Source organism: Emydura macquarii, unplaced genomic scaffold (assembly GCF_026122565.2).
Source record: "Emydura macquarii macquarii isolate MOO-44397 ecotype Brisbane River unplaced genomic scaffold, CSIRO-AGI_Emac_v2 contig_1477, whole genome shotgun sequence".
Classification (NCBI taxonomy): Eukaryota; Metazoa; Chordata; order Testudines; family Chelidae; genus Emydura; species Emydura macquarii.
Genome location: NW_027131614.1, coordinates 8,948,889 through 8,976,501, shown reverse-complemented (window position 1 = coordinate 8,976,501; position 27,613 = coordinate 8,948,889). Strand labels below are relative to the sequence as shown.

At 46.3% G+C, this 27,613-nt stretch overlaps 1 protein-coding gene across 5 annotated transcripts in view; it reads right to left on the bottom strand.

Annotated features, from left to right (window-relative positions):
- The window catches only part of STAU2 (staufen double-stranded RNA binding protein 2), a 234,776-nt gene that overhangs the window by 176,239 nt on the left and 30,924 nt on the right, over positions 1-27,613 (bottom strand). For all 5 annotated transcript variants that reach the window (XM_067553611.1, XM_067553616.1, XM_067553612.1 and 2 more), the window contains exon 5: positions 25,266-25,401. In XM_067553611.1, coding sequence (XP_067409712.1) covers positions 25,266-25,401 — 136 coding nt within the window. The remainder of the gene's footprint in view (positions 1-25,265; positions 25,402-27,613) is intronic.

Below are 27,613 nucleotides of genomic sequence, written 5' to 3'. Positions count from 1 at the left end.
GTAGCCATGGGCTCAAAGGGGGGTCCTGTTAATATAGAAAGAACTAAGTTCAGGTCCCAGAGAGGTACCGGGTCACGGACCTGCGGATCCAGTCTCTCTATCCCCTTAAGGAACCTACAGGACACAGGGTGGGAGAAGATAGACCTCCCTTCCATCGGCCGGTGAAAGGCCGAGATGGCCGCCAGGTGTACCCTCAGGGAGGCAAGTGCAAGGCCCTGCATCTTTAAGTGTAGGAGGTACTCTAGGATTGCCTGGATGGGCGAAGAGTTGGGTAAGATCCCCGGGACTCCGCCCAAAAGGTAAAACGCTTCCATTTAGCCTTATACAACACCTGAGTGGAAGGCTTCCTGCTCCCCAGCAGGACCTGCTGAACTTGTGTTGAGCAGGCTCTCTCTCCCTCCGTTAACCAGAGCCTCCATGCAGTCAGGTGGAGGGAGTCCAGGTCCGGCTGCAGAAGGCGACCCTGGTCCTGGGAGAGGAGGTCGTAGTGTTTCGGAAACGGTATTGGCTCGGCTATGGACATGTCCAGCAGCATACTGAACCAGTGTTGCCGGGGCCAGGCTGGTGCAATCAGGATGACATCCGCTTTGTCTCTCTTGACTTTCAAGAGTACTTTGGGAAGTAGTGCGACGGGGGGAAATGCATACATCAGGGGCCCCGTCCAGTCTATTAAGAAGGCGTCCAAGAGGGAGCCCTGCTCGCGTCCCCGGAGCGAGCAGAACCTCGGGCACTTCTTGTTCCACGCTGAGGCAAACAGATCTAGTTGGGGAACACCCCACTTGTGGAAGAGAAAAGTTGCCACCTCCTAGTGGAGCGACCAGTCATGGCGGGGTAAGAATGACCTGCTGAGGCGATCCGCCTCGTCGTTCCTGACCCCTGGGTGGTGAGAGGCAGATAGGTGAAAATCGTGCCTCACCGCAAGGTCCCATAGTTGTATGGCTTCCTGGCACAGGGCCAAGGAGCGTGCCCCCCCTTGCCTGTTTATATAAAACATGGCTGCTGTATTGTCCGTGAGGACATGCACTACTTTGCCCGTTAGGAACCTGAGGAAGACCTTGCAGGCCAGCCGGACAGCACGGAGCTCTCTGACATTGATGTGGAGGTGTAATTCGTGAGGCGACCATAGACCCTGCGTGCTGAGGTCTCGGCTCATGTGGGCTCCCCAGCCCACGTCTGAAGCGTCTGTTATTAGTGTTACAGAGGGGGTCAATTCTGCAAAGGGAACCCCCCGAAGCACTTCCCTCGGGTCTGTCCACCAGTTGAGGGACGTTAGTACCTGGGCTGGGATGGTGATCACCTTGGAGAGTGAATGTCTGGATGGGGTGTACACAGAAGTCAGCCAACCTTGGAGAGGCCTGAGTTTGAGGCGAGCTAACCTCACCACATATGTACATGCCGCCATGTGTCCCAACAGCTGAAGACAATGCCTGGCTGTCGTCGTGGGGGACCTATATAATTCCGAAATTATGGCGGTCATGGTCTGGAATCGAGGCAGAGGAAGTAAGGCTCTGGCTTGAACTGCATCTAGGGTAGCCCCGATAAAGTCTATGCGCTGCACCGGGGTGAGTGTGGACTTCTGCTCGTTGATGAGCAGTCCCAATTTGGTGCATGTCGCGCAGGTTAGGGCCAGGCTGTTCTGTACATGGACTCTGGATCTTCCTCGTATTAACCAATCGTCGAGGTAGGGGAAGATCTGGATGCCTCTGCGCCGGAGGTGGGCAGCTACCACCGCCAAGCATTTTGTGAAGACCCTGGGCGCTGAGGAGAGGCCAAAGGGTAGGGCCGAAAATTGGTAGTGGGCACCCGCTACCATAAAGCGGAGGAAACGCCTGTGTCCAGGGAGGATAGAGATATGGAAATAGACGTCCTTTAAGTCGAGGGCAGCATACCAATCCCCTGGATCCAGAGCAGGAATAATAGAGGCTAGGGAGACCATATGGAATTTGAGGCGCCTGATAAACTTGTTCAGACGACGAAGGTCTAGAATAGGCCTCAGGCCTCCCTTTGCCTTGGGAATAAGGAAATACCGGGAATAGAACCTCCTGCCCCTTTCTATAGGAGGAACTTCCTCTACCGCCCCTAGACGGAGAAGAGAGTGCACCTCCTGGACGAGGAGTAGCTCGTGAGATGGGTCCCTGAAGAGGGACGGGGTGGGGGGGGAAGTCCGGCGGGAATGCTGAGAGTTGGAGGGCATAACCCCGTTTCACCACACTGAGTACCCAGCGGTCCGAGGTTATCCTCTGCCACTCTCGGAGGAAGGGATGCAGTCTGTCTGTGAAGGTTAGAGTGGAATCCAATGGGATGGAGAGAGAGCTGCCCTCGAGCGTCCCATCAAAAGGACCGCTTATTGTTTTTTTGCTGGCCTTGCTGGGAGCCCCCTGCAGGGCCTTGGCGGTCTCTGCGGTTCGCCTGCCTAAAGCGGTCTCGGCCCCTCCTTGGCTGGGCGGGCCGAGGAGGCAATCTAGGGACAGGCTGCTGCTGCCTTTGAGGGCGCTGTTTGCCCTGTCGCCTTGTGGCCTGTGGCACATACAGGCCTAACGACTTTAGGGTGGCCCTAGAGTCTTTTAAGACATGGAGCTTAGTATCTGTTCTATCTGAAAACAGGCCTACGCCATCAAAGGGCAGATCTTGGATGGCCTGCTGTACTTCCAGTGACAGCCCGGAGGATTGTAGCCACGCAGATCGGCGCATGACTATTCCAGATGCCATGGCCCTCCCTGCTGCATCGGTGGCATCGCTAGCGGATTGGAGAGCGGCTCCTGCAACCGTCGCTCCCTCCTGGAGAATGGTGTTATAGTCCTCCGCCATGTCTGGTGGCAACACGTGAAGGAATCTCTGGAGAGAAGCCCAAAGATTTAAGTTGTATCTGCCAAGGAGCGCTTGGTGGTTCGCTATGCGTAATTGTAGAGCTGCAGTCGAATAAATTTTTCTCCCAAAGAGATCTAATTTTTTTGTTTTCCTTGTTTTTGGGAGTGCTCGACTGGGCCCCTTGTCTGTCCCTTTGGTTGACGGCATCTACAACCAACGACCCCGGGGGAGGGTGATTATAAAGATATTCAAACCCTTGAGAGGGAACATAGTATTTGCGCTCAGCTGTTTTAGAGGTGGCAGATACTGATGCGGGAGTCTCCCAGAGGGGCTTGACCACCTTAAGAACCCGGTCATGGACTGGGAGCGCAACCCGGGAAGGTCCCGCTGAACCTGAGACCCCAAAGAGAGGGTCCCTCCTCCTCTGAAAGTTCCTTTAGGTCAATCTGTAGGTTATCAGCTAACCTCTTTAGTAATTCCTGATGTGTTTTAAAATCAGGAAGGGGGGTTCTCTGGTCCCTGGATGTAGTGTCTGGAGGGGAAGAGGAGGAGGACTGCCGGAGGGGACCCGTGGAAGGACCCTCCATGGGGTCAGACTCTTCATCTGAGGTCTCTGCTTTGTCCTGGCTGGGAGGCGGAGGTGGCAGTTGGACTGCCACTGAGGGAGCTGACGCTGTGCCCTGGGTTGTTTGTTGCGGCCCCGGGCCCCAATAGGGCCATTGCCAGGGCCCTTGTACCCACGTCGGTACCGGTCCCGGTGCCGTATATGACCCGGGTCCGCGAGGTGCCGGACTGCGCGATCTAGGGCGCTTTGTCCGGTCCCTATCTCAGTCGGGCAGTGATCTGCTCTGGGATGATCGGGAGCGGCCGCGACGATGTCTATGGTAACGGCGGGGGGGTGACCGGCTGGAACTTGTGGACGAATGCCCCCGGGGCCTCTTGGTCTTATGGCGATTATCTGCCGGCGACCTGGAGCGGTTCCGCTCGCGACTACGCCCTCTATGATGTGCCGGAGAAACCCTCGGTGCCAAAGTGTGCGGTGCCGAGGGCCGCACCGGGCTGTGTGTAGGGCTAGTCTTTGCTGATGTTGAGCGGCGACGATGAGACTCAGGAGCAGCTGGATAACGACGGCTGCTAGTAGACCGGGAACGGTGTCTAGGTTCCCGGGAGTCAGCGCGAGTGCGGTCCGGAGATCTAGACCGGTGCCGAGGTGCTTTGGTCGCTTGTGGCACCGGGATCCACGCCGGGCTGTGCACCGAGGATTGAGAGCGGTGCTCGCGCGAACGCGCCAAAGATCTAGGCACCGGTGAACGGGATCGGTGCCAAGAGCGGGATCGGTGCCGAGCATCCCTGGGAGACGGCGACCGGTGCCGGGAGCTGCGCACCGAGGATCGAGAGTGGTGCTCGCGTGTGCGCTCTGAGCATCTCGGCTCCGCAGGCGAACCAGACCGGTGCCGAGAACGGGAGCGGTGCCGGGCGTCCTTGGGCGATGTCGACCGGTGCCAAGAGCTGCGCACCGAAGGTTGAAGAGGGTATTCAGCCTCCCTCGGTGCCGCATAGCTGGTAGGTCAATGCCGGGACACCGAGGACCTGTCGCCCGAGATGGAGCGGCTGCTCCCGGAACCTCTAGACCGCTCCCGGTGCTGCGGTGTCGAGGTGCTCAACGACCTAAGGTCGGAGCGAGGAGGGGGAGTTCCTGCTTCCCCCTTCCTCGACCGTCTGGGGGGAGACGTTGATCCCTGTCTCCTCTGCCCACCAGGGTAACCCAGCACAGGTCTACCCCGAGACGCCGTCCCTGACTCCCTCGGCCGAGGGGGGGACGGAGGTGTAGGCATGGCCATGAGGGCTCGTGCCGCTGCAAACGCCTCCGGTGTCGACAGCCCCTGCAGGGGAGCTCCCCCACCCCCCAGGGTCGGGGGAGGCTCCCTGCGCGGAGATGCCGGTGCCGGAAGTGATTCTATGACCCGTGGCTGGGGCTTCTCTTGCTGCACCCCCTGCTGTACCGGTTGCAGGGGGGAGTCCATGGACACGGCCTCCAGCAGTTTCTTTTTCTTCGGCACCTTGCGCATCGGTGCCACTGCCAGTGCCGGGGGACCACTGTGTGCCGATGAAACACTCGGTGCCAATGGTGACCCCGAGGGCTCGGAGACTGGACGAAGCGCCGACTCCATTAGATTAGTCCTGAGGCGGGCATTGCGCTCTTTTTGAGTCCTGGGTTTGAAGGACTTACAAATTCGGCATTTGTCCTTCCGATGCAGTTCCCCCAGGCAGCGGAGGCAGTGATCATGTGGGTCGCCTACCGGGAAAGCCTTGGAGCACTCAGCGCAGGCTTTGAACCCCGTGGAGCCCGGCATGGCTCCGCGTAGCCTGTAAGGGCTAACCAAACTAATTTCAACTATAACAACTAACTCTAACTTTTTTTTTTTTTTTTTTTTTACACTAATATATATAAAATTATGAACTTTACTAACAACTAAATAGGAGATTGCTACTTGCGAATGAGCAAGGGGCAGCGTTCCAAAGACCATCACGGGCGGAAAGAAGGAACTGGGGGCCGCGGGGTCGGCAGTGTCCCTATATACCGCAACATAAGCGCGGCACTCCAGGGGGCGCAGGAGCCGACCCGCAGGGTGTTGCTAGGGGCAAAAAAGCTTCCGGAGGCTCGTGCACGGGGCGCGCACTCACCTATATTGGAATGCATATGAGCAATCACTCGAAGAGAGAACATCTGTCATCAATTTGTTGCACCCTGCATCTTTGTGTTGAGACAGTTCAGGTGTTCCGTGATGTCCACCATAAAAGCAAGATCTTGAAGCCACTCATTATCCTGCAGTTCAGGCATAACCTTTCCTTTCTGATTCAAAAACAATTGTATTTCACCATGCAATTTGTAAAAGTGTTTCAGTACAGCCCCCCTGACTTAGCCAATGAACATCAGTGTCATATGGTAATCCATGGGGTTTCTCAGTTACTTCCAGAAGGCAGTGGAACTGCCTGTGGTTAAGGCCTCTTGCTCGTATAAAATTAACTGTTTTTATAACCACATCCAAAACATTATCCAGTTTCAGTGTTTTTACTGCACAGTGCTTCTTGGTGTAAAATGCAATGTAAATTACAAAACTGATATTGAGGATTGACAGCAAGCAATTTTTCCTTTAACTTTGCAGCAACTCCAGCTTTTCTACCCACCATTTGTGGTGCTCCGTCTGTAGCCAGACTCACAGGTTGCATCCAGTCTACACCTAATTTGTCCAAAGTTTCCACCAAATTATTGAAGATATCGTCACCTGTTGTTGTGTCTTTCATCAGAACCAATTCTACAAACTCTTCTTTTATGCTCATGTTTTTATCAACACCACGAATGAAAATTGCAAGCTGTGCCACATCAGTAACATCTGTACTGTCATCAACTGCAATCGAAAATGCAATAAAGGACTTGACTCTGTCCTTTAGTTGATTGTTAAGGCTCTCTGACAAATCACTGATTCTCTCAGTGACTGTGTTTCTCAAGAGGCTTATATTTGCAAAGGCTTGCCGTTTATCCGGATATATTAATTCTGCAGTCATTAACATACATTTCGTTATGATTTCCCCATCTGAAAAAGGTTTTGATGACCGTGCTAGTTCATGCGCAATCATGTAGCTTGCCTTAACTGCAGCTTCACTTACTTCATGGACATTTGTAAATAGCGATTACTGCTTTTTCAAGAACTTCTCCAATTCAGAAACTTTGTCCTCACACAACTTCCCAATATATTTATCATACTTCTCAGCATGCTTGGTATCATACTGCATCCGAACATTCTACTCTTTGGCAACAGCTACATGTTGCGTACAAACCAAACATGTTGGCTTTCCATTTAGTTCAGCAAAGAAATAGAAATTTCTCCACTTCTCTTGAACCACACGACATTCCTTATCTATTTTTCTTTTCTTCGATAACATAATTACAAGGCCCCACACAAGGTTGTGTATGTATGTACAAGACCCTACACAAGGCTGTGTAAAGACACAACTGAGTCCAAGAGGCAGTTATTGCCTCCCTAATCATCACCCTGCTCCTACACAGGTAACTGATCCTGATGAGTCTACATAGAAGTCTGGTGTGTTGACAGTGCTCTGAAAAGTGCTGGTCCTGGCTGCACAGAAACCTTTGGTGAAGGAAGGCTGGGGGTTATCTGAGGCTGTAAATATCTTTCCCTGGGTAACTCTGCAAAGTGTCATGTGGGAAGATGTCCAACCCCTGCCACTCTCCCTGGGCTCCCTCTCTGGCCCCCTCCTAATGCAGGCCTATCTAGATCCCACCCATTCCCCTGACCCCACAGAGAGTTCTGTGCAGGATTATGGGAAGGAACAATGCTGAGGAGGCAGCTAATCATACTTCTTCCTCACACATTGAGCAACCCCAAGTTACTTGACTTTAAAAATGTGGTTTATGTGCATAAGCAGTAACTACAATATAGTGAGGAGCTAGTGGTGACCTCTATATTTAGGCTGCCTAACACCTCCCATTATAAAAGATCCTTGCAACATTTTTGTTAGAAGTGCTAACACTTCCACTTTTTGCAGCAGGCCTTCGAAATCCAGCAGGGGCAAAGCCCTGGGGTTAGAGACATGCCTTTCACTTTTCCCATGAAATGCCATTCAGGTTTAACAGAGCTACAAACTGTTAAACATTGCCATTTTCTTTCTCTTGCTTCCGTCCCTTCTGTAAAATTTTGGCAGCCTGCTGACATAAGAACTCAACTTTAACATTCTAAAGCTGGCCCCATGCCACTACCAAAGCAGCAGCAGCAGCAACACTGCACTGGGAATGCCTGCGAGCCCCCAAGGCAGCTGCAGCAACAACACAGGCAGCCAGACAGGGTTTCTCCTGTAGTACCCAACTGGCACAAGGATTCAGTGTCCCATTCCCCCTAACCTCTTCTGGGGGCACCACATGGCACAGGAACCTTCCACTTCCCTGTGTGTAGGAGGCAAGAGAGATTGACTATCTTCCAGATGTAGTACATGGCACCAGCAGTCCATTCCAATCTCAGGATAGCAGCTTTCTCAAGCTGTCAGCTGACATAGTGAGTCCTGTAGTAGAAGTCTGTGCTACAGTGCTGAAGGTTCAGGGTTCAAACCCTGATGATGATGCCTGCTGGAGAAGTTGTACACAATAGAATTTGTTTTCAACCTTTTCCTTAAAAACTAGGAAATTACATACATTAAAAGAACATTATTTAGGTTGCAAAATCAAACACTGGAAAGTCCATGCAACCTTAATTCGGCACCCTTAGCACGCACACTATAAAACAGAGTGAAATTTTTTAAGTACCGAAGTGACTTAAGAGCCTGAGTCCCATTGAAATAACTGAGGGTATGTCTAGACAGTGAAAAAAAACCCTGCAGCAGCAAGTCTCAGAGCCCAACTGACTCAGGCTCATGTGGGGCTTGTGCTACTGGGCTAAAAAAAGTAGTATAGCGGTTCCCAATCTGGCTACAGCCCAGGCTCTGAGCCCCTCCCCATCACTGACTTTCAGAAGCCAGGCTCCAGTCCAAACAGGAAAGTCTACATTGATATTTTAAGACCCATACTGCAAGCCCAAGTCAGTTGGCCTAGGCTCTGAGACTCACTGCAGCAGATGTGGAGACATACCCTTAGGAACCCAGGTTGCTAAGTACCTATGTCATTTTTCAAAATGGGACTTACATACTTTTGAAAATTTTATCCACAGTCATTAATTATGTGATTACATACTACTTTTCCATACAACCAGTGCCTCGTTCAGCAAACAAGAAGGACGCACAACGGGACAGAATTATGGTTGCACAGGCAGTCATAAATCTGTCATTTCTTAACTTCCAGGTGTTCAAATTTTTCAACTTTAATAACGTTCTTTTAACTTTTTAATGTAATACTACAAATATACATAATACTGCATATATTCTTGATGCTTGATAGGTTCAATGCATAGTATAGATACTACAGAAAATCCCATCAATGAGCGTTTAATGTAGCAACAGCACTGATTAATCATAATGATTCCATTGATATTGTATCAGGTCAAGGAATACACATCTACCCAGAACAGCCTAACACTGTTTTCTGAGCACTGTGATACTTTGTTATAATGGAGTGACCTGACTGTAGAAAAATGGCTTTCACAATGAATTTTGTGACTTTTGTTGGTTAAGTCCTTCCAAAGTGGGAGATGGGTTTTCAAATCCTAAATACTTTTCAGCATATTTTAAGGATGTAATAAACTATAAAATTAAAATATTGCCTCTCAAAAATGTTATTACAAAAATAAACAAAGCACTGCTCTTTTCTGACAGACTTAGGCAAATGTTTTCTACAGCCGCCTGTTCTAATCACCGTTGTCACAGTGATAGCTATTGGCAATAGCAAACCTCATCACCTGCAGTCTCTCCCTTGTCACTGTATTCTATGGACAACAATTTTAAGGCAAACAGATGTTTCTGTTGTTTTAAACCAACAGGAAATGGACTGACTTTCTCCCTTTTCCTTTTCTAGAGACGAATACTAGTAAAGAAAAACACTGGCACAGCTGTACTCAACACTTTCCTTATAACAATGTCTCTGTGTGGGAGGCATATGACTGCAAATATGGAAACAAATAGGCCAGGGGAATGAAATGTAGTATGCAGAAGAATGACCAAAAAAAGTACTAAAAATCATAATGTGAGTGGATTGTATATTATGATGTTATTGTTGCATTAGAGGTGGACTAGATTACTCAGGCGATTAGCAACGGAACATACAAAGGCCTTCACATCTAGATCACCAGTAAGAATCCTGTCTTGTTCGGTAACTTCCAAAGGCCTACATAAAATGAATTGAGGATTGCAATCCAATTTCAAGTGAAGAAACATCCACATCACCAAAAATCTCCACCACAAATGGCACTAATGTCAGATGTCAGGGATTTTAATGGAGCATAATGACTAGATTGGAATAAACATGGTGACTAAATTACAGTCTTATTATTTTAGGGCCATCTCTACAGGTCAGGATTGAAACACATAAGTGAAATAGTGTGGGGAAACTCAGACTACTGCTGCCTGTTCTGTAATTTTTCTGTGAATAAACAAAATACTTGTTTCCATTGTTGTCAAGCTGGCACCTTCCACAAACATCAGATTCCCATTAAAGGGGAAAATGTTATTGAAGTTACTGCATTACAGTCTCATTCATTAAAGGGAAAAAAACTTTGAAAAAACCATTACAAGAGAAAACATTGCAGTAAACCCATTTTAACTGCTGTATGTGGTGATTATGAAATTATACTACAAGTAATAAAAGCTTATACTGTAGCAAAAATGATTTTTTTGGATAGTGCTTCTGCAGTTACAGTCATACACTAACAAATAAATTCATACTGCCCCCCGGTGGTCTAAAAGTAATATTCTAGCTGCATTACTAAATTGTTAATTTGAACCATCTATCTCCTAACTCTCCATGGTTAACGTCACTATGCCCTCCCCTAACTTTTAGCCCTCTCAAATCCACTACTCCTCTTGTACGGTGTGCCACCCATACCACTTTGTGGTCTGGCTTGCATTGATCCTAGAACACATCCAGTTTCTCTTGGCTCATCCAAAAGGTATACACTGTGGTCATTCTAAACCCTTCCACAGAAAGTACGTTGAATCACTCATCAGCCCAGAGTATGGAACAGCAACTCCATAACTAAAGTTGTATAACCTATTACAGTCCAACCCCTAGGTGTATTCCCACATAGCTTTCTCAGTTCCTATTAAAATGTCATTGTTTAAAGGTGTGTTGGGGGGGAGGGATAAAGTGTCTAGAAAGCATTTTTTTCAGTGTGTTAATAATAAATATACAAAAAGGCTTACATAATTACTCGTTAATATGAATGGCGTCTTTATCATTACTTGTCTTCTCTTCCATAGAATTCATGGTATTACAGTTAGGGCAAACATGTTGCAACATCAGTGAACATGTGTGTCCACAAAAATCTGCATTTGCTTACACGTGTACTGTGAGTGAAACTCATCCTTCCCTGTACACAGCCTGAATGACTGAAATTTAGTAGCGGAACTAAGCTAAGGTTAATGGGATGCCCATTCCATGCACTGGCTGTGCAGGAGACTCTCCATGACAGCTATTCCTGGTGTAGGTTGGAATAGTTAACACTTCCCTCCTGCACTCGCACAGGACTGGAGTGTTTGTAGATCCAGTGACCCACTCTTCTGTTCCATTCTGCACTAGCCTACTGTCATGATTGGAAGTCTAGCTGTACCTCTGTCTGCTCTCTGGCCTCTCTCAGTGCATCCTCTCTGGTCTTAGGCCTCGAGTCTTTCTCTCTCTCCTGCAGCAGAATTCTGCAATTCTCCCACTCAGACTCCTGGCTACAGCACCCATCCATTTTTAATCTGCAGGTCTGATTGCATTCAAGCACCTACAAATTTTCCATTCAGGAGTCTGTGACTGGTGGTACATAGTGATCAGACAGCCTTCTTAAAACAAAAGTATTGTTCATTTAGCAGTAGGAACAAAGGATTAAAGAAAAATAATTTTAAAACAAGAAACAGTCTCCACACATATCCATCTTACCTAGAGCCCTACCATACTATGATGTGACTTAAGCAAGCCTAGCCTTGTCCACACATCCTCTCCCTCTCTTGAGAAAAGGTCCCTTTTTAATCCTTTTTTTAAATCTTTGCAGAGTTTCTTTGTTTTGTGTTCATAGGCTTTTTCCTGTCCTGATCCAAACCAGTTTTGTAGATTGGCTGGAGAGAAGGCAAAATCATGCAAACTGTCCTGCCATTAACCCTTAACAATCCTTAAGTGTTTGCTGACAGTTTCCCATTGCTGTAAAGCTGGCATCTTCCATAAACGTCAGATTCACATTAAAAGGAGAAAATATTATTGACATTACTGCATTACTGTCTCATTCATTAATGGAAAAAAAACTTTGAAGAAACCATTACTAGAGAAAACATTGCAGCAAACAAGACGGTTACTTACCTTTCATAACTATTGTTCTTCAAGATGTGTTGCTCATGTGCATTCCATTCTAGGGTGTATGCGCGCCCACGTGCATGGTTACCAGAATTTTTTTCCCTTACCAGTATCCACAGGGCCGGCTCTGGTGCCCTCTGAAGCCGCACACTCATGCCACGATATATGAGGCGCCACCGACCCTGCGCTCCCTCAGTTCCTTCTTGCCGTGTGGAACAGAAGGGAGGGCAGGTCATGAAATGGGCATGAGCAACACATGTTGAAGAACAACAGTTGCGAAAGAAAAGAAACCGTCTTTTCTTTTTCGAATGCTTGCTTACGTCGATTCCAGTCCAGGTGCGTCACCAGCAGTATCGTTGGAGGTGGGCTCCGGAGCTCACGGATGTGCCATCTGCAGCACTGCTCTCCTGAAGCTGGCATCATCCTGAGCCTGTTGGACTATGACATAGTGGGATGTGAAGGTATGTACCAAGGGCCAAGTAGCAGCTTTACAAATATCTTGTTTTGGTACCTGTGCCAGAAAGGCTGCCGACGAGGCTTGTGCTCTAGTGGAATAGGCCATGACAATTTCTTGTGGCGATAAGGGGAATAGACCAAAGTCAGCCACGATTGAGTGGTTTGAGCCATTAGTCGTGCATGCTGCACCACGTACGAGCAAACCACCATGTGACCCAGTAGCTGAACACAAACACGAGCCATTGTGAGGAAAGAAGCGCGATGAACCTGATGAGGGCCAACATGATTTGGAATCGAGACTTTAGGAGGAAGGCTCTGGCTGGTGTGTAGTCGAGAACCACTCCAATTAAATCTGTTCGCTGGACTGGTGATAACATCGACTTTTGCTCATTTCTCAACAGGCCCAAGTGGTGACAAGTGGAGTTTACAAGAGCTAGGCTGCATTGCACTTGAGACTGGGACTTGCCCTTGACTAGCCAGTCATCCAGGTAGGGGTAAATCTGTACTCCCAGATGCCTCAAGTATGCAGCCACCACCACCATGCATTGCATAAATACTCTTGGGGCAGATGAGAGGGCGAAAGGCAGTGCTGTAAACGGATAATGGGTACATCCCACCATGAACCTGAGAAAACTTCTGTGGCCATAGAAAATCGAAATGTGGAAATACGCATCCATTAGGTCGACGGCGGCATACCAGTCTCCCAGATCCAGTGAGGGGATAATGAAGGCTAAGAAAACCATGCAGAACTTCTGTCTCTTGAGATACTTATTGAGACACCACAGGTCTAGGATAGAGCTGAGATCAGCTTTTGCTTTGGGGATAAGAAAGTAGCGGGAATAAAATCCTTTCCCTTGCATGTCTGGAGGAACTTCCTCCTCAGCTCCTACCCTCAGAAAAGTTTGCACCTTCTGACGGGAAGATGCTCATGAGAGGGGTCCCTGAAGAGGGACAGGGAAGAAGGGTGGTAGGACAGGAACAAGGAGAACTGCAGGATGTAGCCCCCCTGAGATAATACTGAGGACTCAAAGGTCCAGTGTAATATGGGCCCATGCTGGGAAGAAGGGAAAAGGCAGTTCAGGAAATGTCTGGAACGGAGACTTGAGTGCCATGCTTGGGCGCACCCTCAAAACTGCTGCCGCTGGCCACTGGGATCACAAGGTTCCCGTTTGGGAAAAGAAGGAGGTAAAGGCAGGGCGACAGCATTTAAAACCTCTCTCCCTATCCTACTCCTATAGAAGTTCGAGTGAGGAGTCCCCTGGAACCGAGACTGTTGCTGCGGTGAGCGAAACTGTTTCCTCAAGGCCTGTGGATTGTACAGGCCCAGCAAGCGCAGGGTGGCTCTGGAATCTTTTAATCCATGAAGCCTGGCATCCATCTGGTCTAAGAAAAGTGCACTGCCATCAAATGGGAGATCCTGTATAGACTGCTGCACTTCTTGAGACAGACCAGAAGATTGTAGCCATGAACATCTGTGCATGGATACAGTGGAGGCCATAGATCTTGCTGCTGAATCCACTGTGTCCAATGCTGCTTGTAGGGCCGCCCTAGCCACCATCTTTCCTTCCTCTAAGATGGCGGCGAAGTCCTGGGAATGTTCCTGAGGCAGCATTTCAGTGAACTTAGCCAGCAAGTTCCAGATATTACAGTTGTACCTCTCCAGGGCCTGCTGGTTGGCAATTCTAAACTGAAAGCTGGCTGTAGAATACATTTTTCAACCAAACAAATCCAGTTTCTTTGAGTCTTTATTTTTCGGGGTGGAACTCCATTGACCCTGCCTATCACTTTCGTTAGCTGCAGCCACCACCAGGGATCCCGTGGGCAGGTGAGTGAAGAGATACTCAAATCCCTTAGTTGGGACATAATACTTCTTTTCGGCCCTTTTGAATGTTGGTGGCAATGGAGATGGTATTTGCATGCACTGGTAGCGTGACGTTGGTTGGCACCGCCACAGCCAGTACATCAAAAAGAATGTCAGAGGTGTCCTTGAGTTCTTCTGCCTCCAGGTCCAGGTTGGAGGCCACCCTCTTGAGGAGCTCTGAAGTCATCCAATGGGACCGAAGATTCTTTAGTGACCACCTCGTCCAGGGATGAAGAGGAAGGAGGTAGGACTGGAGGAGGGGGTGGTAAGTTCTCCTCCTGAGCTTGGGCTGACATAGTTGCTTGAGGATCAGAACTTCAGTCCGATGCAGAGTCCTGGACCTCCTCTTGGGTCATCAGTACAGCAGAACACTTTGCTAAGGAGCAGTATGAATAGGGACCTGGCGCCATGGGGAAACCCCATGGATTCCAGTATGGCCATTGTCCTTGGCGCCAGCCTGATGCTGGAGGTACTGCCCCAACCTTATCCGCCTTTTGATGTTGATGATGGCTGAGTCTAGGATTAAGCTCTCCTTCTGCAGCCGAGGAGTAGGACTCTTCTCCTGGAGACCAAGGTGGGGCTTTCGGTGCCTCAGCCTGACTACAATGCGGTACCGGAGAGTGATGCCGCAGGGAGGAAGACTGGTGCTGCAAGCCTTGGGATTGGTAGTGCCCTGACAAGCACTGTCTTGGTAAGTGGTGGTGTCCTGAGGATCGGGATACCGGGGATTGGTGTCACGGCTCCCAAGACCGGTGCCGTGGTGCCTGGGACCAGTACCGGAGAACACGACTGGTGCCACTCCAATCAGTGCGAGCATACCAATGCAGGAGATCATGAGAATGATCTCGATGAGCAGCACTGTGAGGGCAGGGACCTCCTCCGCACTGGCGATGCTGAAAGGTATCATGTATTGGGTGAACAATGTGAGGAGGGTCCATCAGGGGCTTTCCCTTCGATACTGGCACCTTCCCTCTGTCCAGTGCCCAGGAAAGTCTTGAGGTCAGAGGCAATGGCAGGACCATTAGGTCCCTTGCTGCTTGAAACGCCTCTAGCGTCCATGAGATAGCTAGTGGAGGGGACGTCTTATGCTTGACAGAGTCGGGGGTGGCTCCCTCATTGGAGATGGTGCTCTGTATAGAGCACCCAGGTCCTGATGTCCTGACACAGGCGGCTAGCCTGACAAGGATCCTGTGCCCGGAGCACCTTTTTTGGACTTCTTCAGTGCTGGGGAATGGCCTCTCTCCATGCGTTGCTTTTTCTGTCTCTGCCTTGGAAATGGTGATGAGGAGTGGTGCCATGAAGAACTCGGTGCCGGCAGCACGCTCTGCACTAAGGCTGATGTGCTCAGCACCAAATCAGCATAGGAGGGCTCAAAGGCTGGCCTCATTGCTGCCTCCATCTGCAAGGCTTTCAGCTGAATTTCTCTTTCCATTTTCATTCTCAGCTTGAAGCCCTTGCAAATTTTGCACCTGTCCTTCCAATGCTCTTCCCCCAGACACTTCAGGCAGCTGTCGGAGGGGTCGTTAAGCGGGAAAGGCTTGTTGCAGGTAGCGCAGGGTTTGAACCTCAGGGAACGGGGCATGCCCCTCTACCAGGCAAACATCCTTAACAGGATTATTTACACTAAACTACAAACTATTTACAACTGAATTAAAGAAAAAACCTAACTACAAACTAAATAGAATACTAAGCGCTTGCAATGGCAAGTAAGAGTAGAGTTCCAGCAACCGTCACGGGCAGAAAGCAGGAATTGAGGAAGTGCATGGCCGGCAGCGCCTCATATCATGGCATGAGTGCACAGCTCCAGGGGATGCCAAAGTCAGCCCTACGGATACTGCTAAAGGAAAAAAATTTCAGTAACCGTGCATGTGGGCACGCACACACCCTAAAATGGAATTGACACAAGCAAGCACTCAAAGAACCACCATTTTTTTCCTGGAGCCATTCTTTTCCTTCCTGCCTGTTTTTCCAGATAGACTTCTGTTGAGTTAAATCATGTCATGAACAAAACAATGGCGAGGATAACTATAGTATTCATAAATTATTACAGAGCTGCTCCTAATCCATCACTCCTATTCAGGGTTCAAATGGAGCCCCCTTCATGGCATGCAGAAGCCCTTGCCACAGGTTAAAGTGGTGCTCATGCAACACAGAAAACCTTGCGAAGCCTTCTTAAGTGAGTGGATTTCAACATGTGTATGCAAACTGGGTAACTATTTGACACTGCATACTTCTTTAGGGGCTTCTTGTGGATACAATGGCTCTGGGTAGATTTGTCATTTCCTGAAATGCAATCACATTTAAAATGTGGCTTGTAGCGTTTAATTACTCTATTCTTTTTCCCCGATTTTCCTGTCCCTTTTCTATTTACATAATTTCCACAGAATAAATGAAGCTTATTGAACATTAAAATTGCATTTTTAAGCACTGAAAAAGTCTGGCGATGCCAAAATTAAGAAAGCACACTCAGTCTTAGCTTTATCTCCTTGGAAGTATACATTAGGATACTGTCTAACTGCAGGATCATATGAGATACAGCCTTTTAATTTTATTTTATTTCACAACTTACCAGGTCTTACACTATGAAGTTATAATGCTACAGCAGACTTAATTTATTTTACACAATGCGATGTGTAGATTAAATCTACTGGCCAGTGGCGGAGGCAGAACTAGGCCTCCACCCTGCCACTTTTGGGATAGCACTGCAAGTGGCATTATCCAGGAGCAGTCCTTGAGTTCAGATAAGCATGGGAATGTGGTAGTGGTGGAGGGGGAGAGATGGACAAAAAGGAAGGCTCTTAGCACCATCCCCCATCTAGTGTAACTGTACAGAATGGCAACAATATGCCTCTTAAGTCTGTAGTATAAATATATAAATATCAGAGGCAATAGTCAAGGGGAGTGGATGAAAATGCAAAGTGTAGGAAAAGCCGTCCAGGTATATGTTAAATGAAATTTATCCCATGGACATTACCACCTTATGTGACATACACTTTTAAGGATGTCACATCAAATGAAATCCTTCATAACTGAACTAGTGCTGCTTTAATTATTTTTATTTTCATCCTTTTATCCTCAGGTTGTTTTGCATTTTCTTTGTTTCTGCACTTCACAAGTGTTTTTAATTTCCAAAAGTTTCTTTTAAGGTTTTCAAGCTCCCTGTAGAGTGGTAAGACAGTTTTAAGGAATTTTATATTATAAGCAAATCATTTAAGGATTCTTCCAAAAGACAGGGGATATACTTTGTGATCTCTTGGACACGGGTCAATGTTACAACATCAAAAGCGGGTGTTCAGTTTCCAGTAGCTTTTATTTCTTGTCTAAAAGCATGTGGTTTGGATGCATTTGTAAGATATCGCCTCTCTTTTTTGTTATTTTACAGACTCCCTGTCACTGAAAATACTAGAACAAGATTAAACTTCAAGGAGGATTCTTTTCAACTCTAACTGAAGACAACACGTTATGATACTAAAAGGTAATCAAATAGAGACACATACATGAGGGAACCTGGACAGACCTATGTAGCTAGAACTCAGTCAGATCTTGTTTTATTTTTCACTGCTCTCATGTGATTGAACAATTATGTTTTTGATCTTTTTTTTAATTCTGTAAATGAACTGAGTGCTCATGAAAGTGAGGGATTAATAGCCCTGGCAGGAGAGAGACATAGCATGACTAGGTGTGTGTAAATTTCACCATACAGCTCTGCCAGTATTACTCAATCCTGACCTGTTACTCCAGTCCTTGGCCTTTTCTGAACAGTTTCTACAATTCTACAGAATTGCATCAAATAATATGGGGGGAAGGATTAGCCATGTTGACAAGTGATACCTAGGATAAGGCCTAAATCTCCAAATTCATTTACACGTGTTGCTCACACAGACCACTCACAAGCACACTGCACTGAGGTACTCATAAAAATTTACTCACATCTAGCCACATTCTTTTTATACATATAATTAATATTTTTTGCCAGATATGAAAAGAAGCATGTTATTTTTTTGGCCATGAGAAGCCTTTGTTAAGGTAGCTCACAAAATAGTAACAATTGGGTCTTTACGTATCTTTAGTGTACAGAGGTGACATCAGTGTTTAAGCAGATTTCGTATCTGCTAACAATGCGAGTGAAATAAATAAAGTAATCTTAATTCTGTTGCCCAAAGAACATTTTCTTATATGTAAGTTGAGTTCTGTAAACTTCATGCTGCAAAATCCCCAAGAACTTTGTGAGCTGAAAGAGAATTGATTTGGAGAACAAGCAGCTTATTCCTGAAAGCATAAGAGCTATTTTCCATCAGTTAAAGTTTGTAAAGCTTTCTGGGATCCACACTGAAAAAATGAGCTATATAAATGCAAGATTATCATCACTGTTTGTTTTGTACACAACATATACCATTTAGGGTTAAAAGCCCACAAAAGTCTTTGTTTACTGCAAAACTCTTCAAAAGCTCAAAATCAGAGGCTACCAGCTATATAAGGCTGGTGAAATTGCAAATGCCATGACAGGTCTTTATCTTGATTATAAAATCCTCTCTTTAAACAATGTAAACCTTTTGCAGTTAAATGGAAGCTATGGAAGGGGACTTAGTAAGTCTGGTAATTTATCTACCTTAAACTCAGACCAGAGTATGTTCTTAAGATCTCTATTTATCATCACAGATTGCCAAGCTTTTCACTGACCAGAAACTTGTGGACACTACCTTAGATATAGACATTCTGAAGAAAACCTATCTAAGACTTCTCCACAAAATGCATGTAGCAGGACTCTGGGATGCATAACCTTTGCCTTCAGGAGGAAGCTCTTCTGCTACACTGAAGAGCCCTTTATTATCCAATTTTTGTTCCATATATAGGCACCTACAGACTGTGATCAAGTCACCCCTTGACCTTCTCTTTGTTAAACAGATTGAGCTCCCGGAGTCTATCACTATAAAGCATGTTTTCTAATCCTTGAATCAGTCTCATGGCTCTTCTCTGAATCCTCTCCAATTTATCAACAACCTTCTTGAATTGTGAACACCAGAAATGGACAAAGTATTCTACCAACAGTTGCACTACTGCCAAATACAGATATAATTATAACCTCTCTATTCCTACTATAAACATTAGCTAAATTACTTTTCAGATGCCTATATTTAAATAATACATATTTTAATGTTCATATTTATTGTGGATCTTCAGTAACATTTATTTTCCATGATCCTACTGTTAAAACCCCTGTAGAGAATCCTGAACACAAAAAGTTACAGGACAACAGGTCTTTTATGCTGGAAACAGCATAAAACATACCATATTGTAGTAATAAATAATGCGTGCGTGCCTATCTGCAGTAATTTACAGCTGACCCTGCTAACTCTCCCTTATGCTGGTGCAGCTACTCTGCCCACTGAGAAGAGGGTGAGGTGGAGCAAAGACTCCACCTATTCCCATCCCTCCCTGCCCACCTGTTTTGGGGAAAAAGTAAGCAAGCAAGGTAGTCCTGGTTATTCCTATACACCTGGAGCTTCAAAGGTCTGGGAAGCCCATGAGGGACATAGGGAGGGTTCTTATATATGGAGTGACTCCTGGTTTTAGGGAGGCTGGGCAGGGGGACACTGGCACTTGGACCGTGGCCCTGCTCCTACTCTGCCTCTCCCTCCAAGATCCCACCCATTCTCCACCCCCATTCTGCCCCAGGTTCTGCTCCCACTCGGCCCCCTCCACCGAGACCCCCCTGCTCGCTCCTCTTCATCCTCTCCCGCCCATCGCTCATGCGTCTTGGGGGGAAAAGGCAAAGAAGCACATGCAGCGGGTGCGGGAGGGGGCAAAGTGTCAAGAGCAGTGGGTAGGGAAGCCTCAGGAGTGGAAGCCAAGCGGGAGTGGAGAGGCGGGGCCAGAGCTTCTGGTGGTGGCTGTTTGGGGAGGCTTAGCTTTCCCAATCCTACTATATCTGCCGCCAGTGTTCTTACACCATGCAGGTACACAGTCCCAGTCAATGTAGTCCTCCCCCCACAAAAACAAAATGGTTACTAACATTCTGAAACTGTTGTTCTTCAATATATGTTTACTCATGTCCATTTCATACTAGGTGTGTGCGTGCCATGTGTGCAGTTGCTGGTGATTTTTCCCTCAGTGATATCCATTGGACCAGCTTTAGCACCCTCTCTTGTCATGTGCATATGCACCAGTATAAGGGGCACTGCCCGCTTTGTGCCTTCTCAGTTCCTTCTTGCCAGTAATTCCAATGGGGCAGAAGAGCGGGTCATAGAACGGACATGAGCAACACTTCTTGAAGAAAAATAGTTATGGAAGGTTAGTAACCATTTTTTCTTCTTTGAGTGATTGCTCATGTCCATTCCATGCTAGGTGACTCACAAGCAGCACTCCCGGATGTGGGCTCAGAGTTCATGGACATGCTGATTGCAACACTGTTCTCCTGAAACTGGCATCATCATGGTGACATGGGTAATGATATAGTAAAACGCACATGCATGAACCGACGACCATGTTGCGGCTCTGCACATGTCCTGGATTGGTACCTGTGTGAGGAATGCTGCTGACAAAGCCTGGGCTCTTGTGGAATGAGTGGTCACAATGGCTGGAGGCGGAACCTTCACCTAAAGGGTATATCTGACTGTCACTGTACTCAGGACCCAACAGTCCGATATTATGGATGCACATGCCAGGCTGAAGAGTGACAGATGATCCAAAAATAAAAGGGGGGATATCTGAGATGGTGACTGTACAGCACCCTTGGGCACACCTTCAAAAGGCCTGCTTGGGCTCACCGGAGTATCTCTGAGACCCCAACTGGGAGGCTGAGGTGGACAGGAGAGACTGGTGCTGTTTGTAACCTCTCCCCTTTCTCTTGTAGGAGGCCTGTCTAGGAGGCACAGAGCACCAAGGAGGCTGCTGGGCCCTGAAGTGCTTCCTTGAAGCTGATGGGATGTAAACATCCAAGGAACAGATTGAAGGGTGGCCTTTGAATCTTTCAAGCCATGCAGCCCTGTGTCCATCTGCCCCGAAAAAGAGAGATGGGGAGGTCTTGGACAGACTGCTGGACCTCGTGGAGGAGGCCAGAAGACTGGAGCCAAGAATAATGCCTCATGGTGATTGCTGAAGCCACTGTTCTGGCTGCCGAGTCAGCAGCATCCAGAGCTGCCTGGAGGGAGCTCCTGGCCACATTCTTACCCTCATCTAGAAGGGCTGTGAACTCCTGTCTCGCCTCTTGGGACAGAGAGTCTTTAAATTTAGAGAAGAAGTCCCAAAGATTAAAATCATATCTCCCGAGCAATGCTTGCTAGTTGGAGATACGTAGCTGGATGCTACTCGTCAAATAAACTTTCCTCCTGAAAACATATAGTCTCTTTGTGTCCTTATGCTTCGGGGTAGCACTTGACTGGCCCTGTCTATTTCACTCATTTGCTGCCGTGACCACCAGGGGCCCTGGGATGGGGAGGGATGTGAGTACAGGTATTCAAACCCGCTTGTCATTACATAGCACTTTTTCTCTGCCCTCTTTGATGTGGGGGGCAGAAAAGAAGCCATTTGCCATAGGACCTTAACTGGTCCCATCACCACTTCACTGATGGGCAAGGCCACTTTGGAGGGAGCTGCTGCAGCCAGGATGTCAATTAGGCTGCGTCCTGACTTCTTGAGCTTCTAAATTTCCAGACCCAGGTTTGCCACAACCCGCTTCAGAAGATCCTGATGGGCCATGAAGTAACCTGGGCCCCAACGGCCTCATCTGGGGATGATGAGGAGGTGTCCTTCCTCTTCCTCTGCTTCTGCCACCTCCACTGGTGCCATCTCCTGAACGTTGGTACCAGGGTCAGTACCAGAATCATCTGGTGCCAAGAAGGACAGAGTGGTAGCCCGCCTCCCCGAAGCCACAGAGAAGGAGTGGTAGGAGGAGGGTCCCAGTACCAGGGGCCTAGGAGATCCAGTATAGCCACTGCATCAACCAGTGGCATGGCCCACTAGACAGTTGCTGGAGTCAAAGACCGGTGGCACGAAGGCTGGGTAGCAGTGATGTGCCCTGGGCTGAGCAACAACTTCTCCCTCGGATTCCAAAGAGGAATCATCCTTTGGGGACCACAATGGAGCTGTCCCAACTTCTGCCTCCAGGAGGTGCTGGAGATCTGGGGACCGGTGACAAGTTGGTGACCACCATGCTGGAACCATGGCTGGTTTTCCCCTAGAGGGAGCCAAGGGTATCAGTGCCAGGAAGGGGCCCAAGGCTCCCTGTTCCCTTCTGACTCTCGTTGGCTGGGCCCTCTCAGCATCGGTGGGACCAGAAAGGATAAGAGGTCCTTTACAGCTTGGAAGGCCTCCAGGGTTGAGGGGACCATCTGACCACTGGTACCGTAGCCACTTCCGGGAATTGGCAGAGGGTCCTGCACCGGACAACACCTTAGGTGGAGTCAACGGTGCCATTACTGGCTTAGGGGAGGAAGAGTGGCCCAACATGGGTCTCACTGTACTGCCTCTTCCCGCTTGTCTCTCTTATGCACCAGCGAGCTCCCTCTCTCGGTGAGCTGCTTCCTCAGAACCGGATATGGTGATTGGTGCTGGGATAAGCCTGGTGCCAGAGGAATGCTCTGCATGGATGCCGAGGTGCTTCGCGCTGATTTGGAGTGGCTTGGCTTCAAGACCGGTCTGAGAGTCACCTATATGAGAATAGCCTTCAGCCGAATGTCCCTGTCTTTCTTAGTGCAAGGTATGAAAGTCCCTGCAGATCTGACACTTACCGTTAACTTGAATTTCCCCCAGACATTTTAAATGGCTAGAGTGCAGGTCACTCACTGGCATGGGTTTGCCACAAGAGGTACACAGCTTGAAGCCCAGGGACTGGGGCATGCCCAGTCCCTGGGGTAAATAGTCACTCAACAATGAGGATAACTATTCACACTACTATATACACTAACACTAAGAACTATATACACTAGCTAAAAAAACTACACAAATATGACTAGAGAAGAGTTCAAACCACTGGGAAAGAACCTACCCACAGCAAGAAGGGATGTTCCAGCAACAGTCAAGGGTGGTAAAAAGGAACTGAGAGAGCACAGAGCTGTCAGCGCCCCTTATACTGGCACATATGCACGTGACTCCAGAGGGCACTAGAGCCGGTCCAATGGATACCACTAAGGGAAAAAAAAATCTCTTGCAACTGTGCGTATGGCACACACACACCTGGCATGGAATGGACATGAGCAAGCACTTGAAGAAGAACTGTGCTTAAATAGAGGTTTACCCCCTCACAGCACAACTTCTCCTCCTATTCATAACTGTCAAATTCTATGGTCACATTTCCATCGAAGTCACTCGGAGTTTTTCCTGAATAAGGACTGCAGGATTATTAGAGGTTGAAGGCTTATTACTGATTTTCTCATAACAGTCATTTTTACAGAAATAGCATGTCGTAAAAAATATCCAAAGTTATGATTTCATAGCAGGAGCCAACAGAATGAAAGTGAGGCTGCAAGAGGAGAAGTCTTAAGTCAAACACAAAGATCTAAATGGCAAAGTCAAAAAAAGTTTGTACAAAGGCATTTTTCTGAAAGTAAGAAAGTTCCTCTTTGAAACAACATGGGGTTAATCATGAACTTGTTTCAAAAATCTGAATTAGGATAAATACTACATGAATGAAGTCTGTGACATTTCTGTGAGTTTCCTAAGTAGAGAAATAAACTACTTTACACAACACTTTTTATCAAGTAATTACAGGAATAATTGGTTTGGGTGTGCTTTTATGCAGGGGCTTCAGTACACTACACCAGGAGAAAATACTCTGCAACTCCACATTCTAGATTTTTTTGCTACCTTAAACTTTTTTTCTAGTCTAGATAATTTTTTCTATCAGCCAAAGTAATTTTTATTGCTTTTTGTTGTAATTGTAGGAGTTTTAAAATATTGAGCAGCAGTATTAATAAAAAAGTTAATTTCAGCCAACACAGCCATTTAGCAAAAGCAGGAAATGTTACAATACAGTATATCCAAGCAGTGATTGAAAACATGACTGAGGCAACACACTCAGCCAAAGAAGTGCTTTGTATTCCTTTGGACAAGTCAGGAGTGTTAACCAAATCTTCAACCCTTTTTTATACATAAAAAGGGGTTGGCATGATGCAATTCCTTTGAGGGTAAAGAAGATAAAGATGAACAAGGACTCTTTGCATCTGAGGCCAGCCCAACCCCAGAAAGAAACCTTAAGTTTAGCCCTACATACTAACTCTAATGAACTTTCACTCTCAGGTGACTACATTATATCCAAGCTATATTTAATTCAAGATAAATTAGCATAGTTTGCCAACTTGTTACTCCCGCTTTGCAAGAGATCAGAACAAGGACCAGTCATTAAAACACTTGGAAACATTTTAAAACTTCCTAGTAAAGGATAAGGTTTTGTCAGACAAGAAACTATTAGGATGCTCACTTGAGAAAGCTGCCAGCCATTTAACTTTCACAAGTCTCTTAAAAGCGGACAAAATAGCTCAAAAAGGAAGACTGTTATTCTGAAATAATGGCTGTTTAGAGGTCCCTCCTATCATTGGCAGCAAATACTCAGTACAAGCAGATATTAGGTTGGAGGATTTTAAAATGTGGAATAAAGTTTTTATTAATAAATCAAAAGTTATCAGGTAGCAACATTTGTGAATTGAAGAAGAAATGAGTTACTTGTGCCTGAAGAAAGCTGCAAACATCTACTGGAGGTGGGAGGACAGCTCCACAGCATGTTAAATTTCCAGATGGAACCCTCCCAATCTTACCCACCTCCAAGAGAAAAGGGAGTTTTTGTAGCATTCAAAGCAATCCTGCAACGCTAAGATATCAGCAATGAAAAGCAATACCTTTATGGAAAGTTAACAATCTGATTTATGGCTCTTCTGTACAGACAGAGTTCTAGTTCCAATCTACATTTAAGAAAAATCAAAACATATTTTACACATGCCTTCATCCCTAGGTACTCTGATATCCTTAGGGCACTTGTCATTTTAAACATGCCTTGCTCATCAATTTATGAGAGTTTCTAAGCTGCACTGCACATCCACTCCTTGGTAAGAATTCTATTTTATTTTACATTGCAGTAGTCTATAGATTTTAAAGAAACGTAGCATTTCTTTAAGCAATAAAGAAGGAATCGCCAATAACAGAAAACATACAAACCTCTGATTGTACATGCCCCGGAAGTTATAATTTGCTCTGTAGTTTGGGATTGGCTTTGGATCCAATGGCCTGTAGATGGCAGGCTCTCCCCGTTTCATAGCCAGACCATTCAGCTCCACTGTTGGAGTTATACTGCCTGTAAAAAATAAGACTACATGTAAGACACTTCAACAGTAAATCATGTAAGACATACATACAGTGTTGCAAAAAAAAATATTGATTTTCCTCAAACTAAAAAAGCAGTGATAAAAAGCTGTATCAAATTTCAATATAAAATGGGGGTACAGATCCAATTTTAATCACTGAATGTAAACAAGCACTTAAATAGACATCTTCATGTATCCTTTTGCCATTTGGGCAGACCACATTGTACAGATGAGATTACTATGATTAAACTGGTTAGTCAGCTTTGAACAATCTCAAGAATACCCGTGATATACTACCAAAATTTTTTAAATTAATACCGTTAAAAGAATCATGTCTCTTTCTACTGGATGTCATAAAATAAAATGATGAAAACCAAAAATCTCTTATACAACAAGTTTACAGATATTGAAACAAGATCCCAGCAGCATATATGACTGTATTTATTTAATAACAATGTGACAGAAGTCAGGATTAAATGATTTATTTTCAAGAGATGAGAGGTTAAACCTATGACTAAAATTAAAATTAAAACTTCAATTTTAATATATTATGAAATGGAGATTAAGCTCATTAAAGTTTAGTGCTACTACAGCCCTCTCCTGGCCAAAGATTGCAAAATAGAAAACAGACAACCACCTTTGTGCATGTAACTATTTACTCTCCAAAATGTCAAATATGAGGCTGCAATACTTCATAAAATGCCTTATTTAAAAAGCAAATGCATTAGAAGAGTCAAATTGTTTAATATAATTGTCTTGTTATTTACTGGGGGGGGAGGGGGAATATGTGGCAAATTATAAACCAAGGTATATCTCACTTCTACTGCAAGAAGAAAAATCCAAACTGAGTTTAAATAGGTGTATTCCATTATCTAAAATTATAATCAGATAATGTGTAAATTAACCCAGCCCCAGAACAGCAATCGTTATTATAATAAACCAGTTATTCAGATTTTATGCGCCAATGCTCCAGGTTTTATGCAGTACTCAGGCAAAACTAACACTAACCACAATTTTGAGATTTTCCTCAAATGAAGGACTGAAGAACTAGATTCCACATGACTACGAATTCATCTATACAGTAAAAATACAGGGGGTCACTTGATTAGAAGATACCTGTGCCTTGAAAGAAAAGGTCTTAAAGAAAGTTGACAGTATCATATGAATGCCTGCATAGTCAATGGATTCTTCACCATTAAGGGAAATTCTTATTATGTTTTTTGTTATCCACTTTTCAATTAAAAATATAAAAAGAGGGCTAGGGTTAAAACTCCTATCACCTCTGCAATATGCTGCCACACCAAAAGCCAAATCCAGGGCCCTCCCTCCCCAGGGAACTACATCTGCTCCCACTGATCTAAACAGCAGAAGTCCCATTGACTTCACAGAAACATAGAAGATAAGGGTTGGGAGGGACCTCAGCAGGTCATCTAGTCTAACCCCTTGCTCAAAGCAGGACCAACCCCAAGTAAATCATCCCAGCCAGGACTTTGTCAAGCTTGGCCTTAAAAAACTTTAAGGATGGAGATTCCACCTTAGGTAACCCATTTCAGTAATTCACCCTCCTAGTGAAAAAGTTTTTCCTCATATCCAACCTAGACCTCCCTCATTGCAACTTGAAACCGTTACTCCCAGTCCTGTCATCTAATACCACTGAGAACAGTCTAGCTTCATACTCTTTGGAACCCCCATTCAGGTAGTTAAAGGTTGCTATCAATCCCCTCTCACTCTTCTCTTCTGCAGACTAAATAAACCCAGTTCCCTCAGCCTCTCCTCTTAAGTCATGTGCTCCAGCCCCCATTTTTGTTGCCTTCTGTGGAACTCTCTCCAATGTGTCCACATCCTTTCTGTAGTGGGGGACACAAAACTGGATACAATACTCCAGATGTGGCCTCACCAGTGCCAAATATAGGGGAATAATCACTTCTCTTGATTTGCTGGCAATGTTCCTACTAATGCAGCCCAATATGCCATTAGCTTCCTTGGTAACAAGGGCACGCTGTTGACTCAGATCCAGCTTCTTGTTCACCGTAACCCCTAAGTCCTTTTCTGCAGAACTGCTGCCTAGCTAGTTGGTCCCCAGTCTGTAGCAATGCATGGGATTCTTCCGTCCTAAGTGCAGGACCCTGCACTTGTCCTTGTTGAAACCTCATCAGATTTCTTTTGGGCCAATCCTACAATTTGTCTAGGTCACTCTGTATC